Raw genomic sequence first — 7,238 nt, forward strand, 5'->3', positions numbered from 1 at the left:
CAAGAGGTGTCCCCCCTTCTCTAACCCCCCCCCCCCCCTTCCTGCTTCTTTCTGCTTCCAAGATGTTTGCAAACACTTCCCATTTGCAACAAGACTGTTTCAGAGCAGTGGCTTTTCATTTCATGGCAGGGTTCTGCGCTCCAGTGATTTGTATGTTCCTCCTACAGAGAGGCCCTCTCCCACTCTCCCCCAATGGATTTTAAAAACAAAGCTCTCAGCACTGAAGAGCTGAGATTGCAGCTTCTGTCCCCCTTTGGTTATATCAAAAAGGGCCTTTTATGGGGTTACTCAAAGGTAATCCTCCTTTCCTAGTTCCCCTTTTTTCAGTTGCATCCTTCCTGCTTTGCAGACCAGTCCTACTTCAGGTCTATTTTAGGAACACATTTTGATGTGCAAACCTTTCTCTGGGCTGTGTGAGGGGGTCTGTGGGCACATGCAGATGCACAAGCCAGGGACCTGATGAGCCAGAGAGAATCACAGACTTCCCTTGTTGCAGCCAGGTTTTCCAAAGCCGTTAGTTGAGCTCCCTAAGGCAAGGACAAATACCATCTTCCACCAGCTGAAAGCTGAGCACCATCAGCTGAAAGCTTCCATCACCTGAAGGCTGATGCCATCCTGGCTAAAGAAAACAGTCTGATAACCTAAATAGGGCTCGTTCTTGCAGGAGATTTCCTGTGGTCCTGTTATTAGCACTTATTTGTGTTGCAGCCTGACCGTGGGATCCTCTGCCAAAATTACAGGTCCTTTGGCTGAGCTGTTGTCAGCCCCTGGAGCGAGTGGCAGCAGCTCCCAGGAGCAGCTCTGTGTCCTGTCTCCCCAGGCAGTGAGAGCAGCTCCTCCTTGTCTGGCTGCTCTGTGGCTGAGCCAGGAGCAGGACCTGCTCTTTCCTGGATCTGGATTCATGATCCAGGATCTGGGCCTGGATCTTTCAACATCTCTTTCCTTGGACTGCTTGCAGAGCTGGGGCACAGCCAAAAGAACCATGTGCCATGGAAACTGAGAAGGATGCCAGGAAGGAGCTGCTGGGGCAGAGGGTTTCCCAGGAGGGCTGGCATGGGAAACAGACAAATGCTACCTGAGCCTCCCATGATCCCTTCCTTGGGTTGTTTTTGGACACCCACCAAAACACCTGACATGTCACTCGACTAAAACCTGTCACTTGCCCTTACTGTTCCTCTCTTCTCTCCCCCTTCAATGCAGAAAGAAATGACAGAACGAATTTGCCACTGAAGCTTTTTGGCCAGTGAACTCAGCTGGTTCCTTCGGACTCCAATGGCACAGGACACCCTGTGGTGGAGACCTCTCCCCAAGGACTTGCTCTGGGCATTTCAACTCACCAAACTATGAACACTGCAGAAGAGCCTCTTCAGGCCAGGGCTGAATCCTAAGCTTGATCTCTGGACAATTTTATTATTTTTTTTTTAATAGAGCCCAGTTTCTGTTACATGGCTCTTGCCTTTGAAAGCCACTGACTCACTGGAGAACAAGGCAAGTTTGGGTGACTTTTGCACACTCTGGTTTCTAAGACTCAATCCCGTGCCTGATAACTTCCCTTCAGCTGTCGTTCCTCTTGCTTTGCCCTCAGTTACACTGATCTCCAAATGTTTTACTTCTGGTTCCTGCCCTGTGAGCAGGTGTGACCGTGGCTGCCGAGCGCTGCCTGTTACCTTTGCCGCACGCGGTGAGTTTGTGATAACATTTGAGATCATCTTTGCAGAGTTGGTGACATTTGACCCCAATTCAATGCCTTCATGTTGCTGATGTATTGTTTTGAACCATGAGCTACGAATGTCTCCCCTTCTGCCCTAATTAATGCTTTACCAAAGGGACCTTTTTCCTCCCCCAGGGATTTTTCACGCTTGGCAAAGGGGACTTTATGATGTTCTAAGATGCATCCAACACTGCTTGGACAAGGTGGCCCCATGACAGAGGAGATGAACTAGGCCACTCTTCCATGTGATCAGCACAGTCTACCTAAGAAAGACTCAGAAAGTTGGGAGAAAGAAACTGTTGCCAGAAACCAACATTTCAACACAGCAGCACCTCCTGACATGCTGTCTTGGCTCAAGATCAGCAGATGCTGACTGTAGAAGTGGTTGTTTTCCATTCTCCAACCCTGTAGCACAGTAAATCAGGTGGAGAAGGACTTTAAGAGACACCTCATCTATCCTGTTCTTCCAAAAAGCCAAGATCAGTCCTTCTTAAACCTTTCTGACCTTTTGAAAGCCACTGTTGCTGCCAGGTCTGTGCCATTATTCCCCTGAAAGGTATCACATCTTATTTTTTTCCCCCTTCTGCTTGCAATGCCTGATAACTAGTGTTGTGTTCCCTGGGCCATTTTTCTTTTGACAAGGGTTAAAGTATTTTCTTTTTTTTTTAATGTTTTGGGGGAGTTAAAACCAACTTGTCTGAGCCACAGCATCATTATATTTGTTTTTCCTGCCCTTTTTCTGTGAAAGTTTTATATGCCAGACACAGCTGATATTTATAATCTGGGGTTTGTCCATTTTTGGGGTAGGGAGGGGATGTGGCTAGAAAATGTAAATATTTAGGCCAACACAAAAGCACACAAGAGAATTTTTAGTGCTCAAAGCACTTATTTTGTTGTGAAAATCTATTTTTTTTAATCTTGTGTACCAGATATATATTTTTACATGGAAATAAAACAGAGCAAAATGGACACAAAAACACCTGATACATCATTCCAAGATTTTCAGTGTAAAATAATCAGTAAAAGTCCAAACATCCTTGTTCTGTTACTAATTAAAAAAAGTTTTAAGATGCCTGGTGTGCTTCATTCTTCCCTGATCCATCTGTAATAAGACAGGCATCATGAAAAAGCACCCCAGGATAACTTAAAAATGGATTTCCTCTGAGAGCTGCAGCACTGATGGATCTCAATGCCATGTTGAGACCTCAGCTTGCATCTCAGAGAGCAGCGTGACATAGGCTGATGCTTCTGGTCTGCACCCTCCACTTGCAGGCTTCTTCAGCCTCACAACTGAAGCTGATGCATGGTGATGATTTTCACTACTTTTTCCAAAGGTGTGTGGTTGCTGGGATCAATCTTGTGGCCTCTTCTTGCAGTCAGGAACAAATCACTGTGTGGTGCAGAGGCAGGAGATGACAACAGCTCTGTTGGGAACCTTTTGCCTTCTTGAGAAGTGAGGCCTGGTTGGACTCAGGGTGCAGGACCCTCTGGAAGCTGGTAAAGTTGGGACTTAGGGAGAAGCTGTCTCCCCAGAGGAGTCAAAGGGATGAACTGATAGAAGTCTGCAACTACTTCAAGGTGAGGCACAAAGATAAGAGTCAACATCTTTTCAGCAGTGGAAGTCAGTGACCAACAACCATAAGCTGTAGCTTGGGAGGTTCAAATTAGACAAGAGAGAAAATATCCAAGAGGGTGGTGTGGCCAGTGAACAGATACCCAGGGAGGAAGCATTAACTGTTCTCAGTGTAAATAATGCCCCTGCACAGAGGCCAGCTTGTGTCTTTGTCATCCACGTTGTCCTGTGGCAACGAGTTCCACCAGGTAATTACACACTGTGTGTTACAACAAGGAGAGTGTAGCTTGTTTATTTGTAAACATGTGTCTGAAGATTTCACATTTACCTCCTCTACCCCATGGAGCTCCCACAGATTCCTGCAGAACAGCAAGTGTTGATTATTTCTGAAAGAGTAACCCACAGGGTCACCTCAAGCAGCAGGGGGGCTGAGGGAGCTGTGGCCCTTGCCAGGATGCCTGAAGCCTCTTGGCTGAGTTGCTACCACATTGACAGGGCTAGTAATGAAACAGCAGAAGATCTCTGTAGAACCATCCACTGCCAGGAAGGTCTTTCTCTCTCCAAGGCACTGAGCCTGAGTGCCTCCCAGCCTGGAGTGTTTCATGCCTGAGCACAGCAGCGATGTTTATGAAGCAGAAGCACTTGAGAGAACTAAGTGAAACTTCTCCTTTCAGGAGTCTGATTTGTGCCCATGAGGCTCTAACATCCCCAGAGCTACAACAAACATTTCCCTGTGCAATTTGAAAGCAGGCAGGAATTCTGGGATGTGTTAAATATGCATGTAGACCTTGTTATCCCCAGGTCCCCAAATGACTCATCTGCTTGGCTGGCTGCCAGGTGCCTGGGACTCATTTGTCTCTTTGCAAAATCCCTGGACTCTCCTGAGGAAGGGGAGATGTGCTACTGCCAGGATTTTCTATTCCTTCTCTGCAACCACCATGTGCTTTGGGACCCAGCAAAAGGCTGTGGTGTTGATCACCAGGTCAGATGGAGGCTGCCACAAGGTCTGCAGACTTTGGAGAATTTAGGAATAGCCCTGGATGATGGGAAAAAAGGGCTTTGTGCAGCATCGTGGGTCCTGTCCCAGTGCCACAGTGATGGGGCATGGAAAGGGTCTGAACTGGGCACAGGCAGGGGCCAAGGTGGACCTACCCTGGCAGCAGCACCTTGGGCCATGGGGTGGTGGTGGGGTTTGCTGCTCTGAGTGCAGGCTCCTGGGTTTAAGCCTGTCCATGCTAAGGCTGGACAGTCATAGGTGAATGGTCACAATAACCATGACATGATCAGACCTGAGATATTCCTCCTGTCTTGGTGAGAGATTGTAAAATGTAAGAGAAGACTTGGGAAAAGAGAAAAAAGAGCCAAAGAGAAGCAGTTGGTTCCAAGGGTTAAAGATCTGTCCATGAATCCAGTTGGGACCAGAAAGGGATGAGATGAGTTAATAATACAAGATCCATTCCTTGATTGCTTTCTTGGAGGTGGGGGAAGATGCTGATTGTAGTAGAGAGTTTCACAACTAGTGGCAGGAGTGTTCCTCTTGAATGTCCACAGCTTTTACTTTCTGGAGGCATGTGGCTTTTCTAGTGCAGCCCAGTCAGCCAGATTCCCTCCTGCAGGTCAGGGAAGGACAGATGACTCAGAAGTGTCAATAAAACCTCGAAGCAAGAGTGTGGCATTCAGCTCCCTGCTGAGAAGAGACCCTGAGTCACAGCTGAAATGCCAGGAGTGCAGAGATGCAGAGCACAGCAACAGCAAATGAGGCCTCTCTCACATGAGAGGGTCTCTTTCTGCAGAGGTGGCTGTGGGGGAAACAAAAGCGTGGTCTGCCTGCAGATTTCTTGAAGGTCTCAGTGGAACACAATCAATTCAGCTCCAATGAGATACCAGGTGATGGCATCTGCTATTGACATCCATAGGACAGGACTCATTACCTGTGTAGTCACTCAATGCTGGCCATATTTTGACAGCCCCAAGGTCTCTAGTCCTTGCCAATGTCTGAGCACACCCAGTCTTTCCCCCATCCAAGCTGGCTCATTGCTGGGGCCAGCCACAGGCTCCTCAGCAGCAACAAGGATAAGTGAGATAGACCAGATGACACCCACTAGATCTTAAGTGAGTCCAGCAGCTCCACAACTGCTGCTTCTTAAAAATATCTGACACTTGTTCTCCCAAATTATGTGCTTTGGTGGAAAACTTGAAGGAAGTTTGGGACTTTGCAGGAACACTGGATTGTAAGGCTTCTCCTGTAGAACAGCTTTGTCCAGGTGCTGGCTGCTGGGGACAGAGTTGTTCCATACTCAGCTAGTGGTGGTGTCCATTTAACATCCTCCTGCCAGGAGCAATAATCATGAGGGAGAGGAAGAGGATCCATATTTTCAGGATTCTTCAATTTGTGTGACTCTTCAGCCTGTGTTAGGAGAAGCTTCACTGCTGTTTGGGTAATCCTCCAGCAGCTATTTTATGATTATTATTTAATGTTAATGAAGCTGTACCACCTGGGAATTGCCATACTGGGACTGACCTCTCCTTTGTCATTTCATATTTCATATCCACTGGGCCACCTACCAGTTGCTTTGGGCTATGCCCTAATGATGGAGCGAGGGAAGCATTTTGCCACCTGTTCATGTGCCTGTCAGGTGAGCATATGTAAGAGCTGGCAGCCTCAGGACAACTTGCTGTAGTCATCCTGGGCTGGAGGCCAGGACCAGCACTGCACTCAAGGACTCCCTCCCTTGGGTCTTACTCATCTTGCAGTTTTCCAGTAGTGCCAAGATTCTCCATCCTTACATGTGCAGGAGGCAGTAGAAGTTGAGATGTACACAGCGTCTCAGTCCCAGCAGGGTGGAAGTGCTGTTTTTGGTAGCTACATATATGTGGAGACAATGTGATAGAAGGCCTTGATTTCTAATGCTGAGGCAAAATGTTCTGCTGCTTTGGTAACTGCTCATTTCTTAGGACTTGTTTTCCTTCAGTCCTTGGATGGCTTCTGTAACCCACAACTGGCCTAGTTAGGAACTCAGCTGACATCTCTGTGCTGCAAGCAGCAGCCTCAGCATCTTGTCTAAGTCCTTCATGCTTGACTTTGCAATCTGCTTGATATTACTGCTCTCTGATGTAAAAATAAAGACCTATGTAGAACATGAATACATTGAAATTAAACTGGGATGCTGCATGTGAAAATGTCACCACTGAGAAGGAAAGTCAGCTTCCCGCTTCTGCTTCTAGCAGTTACAAGAGTTTCCTTCCCAGGGCACCCTTTTTGTGCTATGGCTTCCAAATTCCCTAAAACTCACAGACATCCTTATGTTGTAGTATCTTGTAACCAGCTCACAGCAACAGTAGGATTAAAAAAGCTCCTTCCCCTGCACAAGCATGGAACAGAAGTCTCTGAGAGCTTCCCTCTTTGGTACAGATCACTCATACAGCAGCAGCTCTCGTGTCTGAGGAAGCCAGTTGGGCAGGACAAGGATATCAACCCTCACGAGTCAAATGGACTTCCTGAGAATTTTGCTCATCCCTGGCTCCAAGACTTCTGTTTTATCCATGTACAAGTATTATCTGAACCTCTAGACAGCACAGATGGATGTAGCATGCACAGTCACAGGATGATACTGCAGCGACCAGAACTGTGGCCAAAGAGGATGTTACTCATCTGGGTCATATCCCAAGGAACCCAAGGGCATGAGGCAGCTTAGCCCTGTTCATTTTAATGAGAATATGCCATCAAAGCAACAGGTGTGACATCACCAGATCTCAACCTTCTTGTCCATGTTGTGTCGGCACTGATGGCACTGCCTGAATCATCAGCACCAGGTTGCAACACCAGTCAGACTGTTTGAACACAGCACCATTACATGGAATCACTTCAGGACCTCTGTCCCAGGGGGCAGTGGGGTGGTGGCACCGTGTGGTGACGTGAGTACTCCTGATGGGCCTGGCTGTAGGAAACACACT

At 47.5% G+C, this 7,238-nt stretch overlaps 1 protein-coding gene across 1 annotated transcript in view; it reads left to right on the top strand.

Moving 5' to 3' along the window:
* MOB3C (MOB kinase activator 3C) overlaps window positions 1–1,230 on the top strand; it is a 15,014-nt gene extending 13,784 nt beyond the window's left edge. The window contains exon 3 of the mRNA XM_010006540.1: window positions 1,201–1,230. Within this exon, the coding sequence (XP_010004842.1) occupies window positions 1,201–1,230 (30 nt within the window). The remainder of the gene's footprint in view (window positions 1–1,200) is intronic.
* Window positions 1,231–7,238: the final 6,008 nt, after the last annotated feature.

The sequence above is a fragment of the Chaetura pelagica genome, unplaced genomic scaffold, assembly GCF_000747805.2.
Source record: "Chaetura pelagica isolate M959 unplaced genomic scaffold, ChaPel_1.0 scaffold69, whole genome shotgun sequence".
Classification (NCBI taxonomy): Eukaryota; Metazoa; Chordata; class Aves; order Apodiformes; family Apodidae; genus Chaetura; species Chaetura pelagica.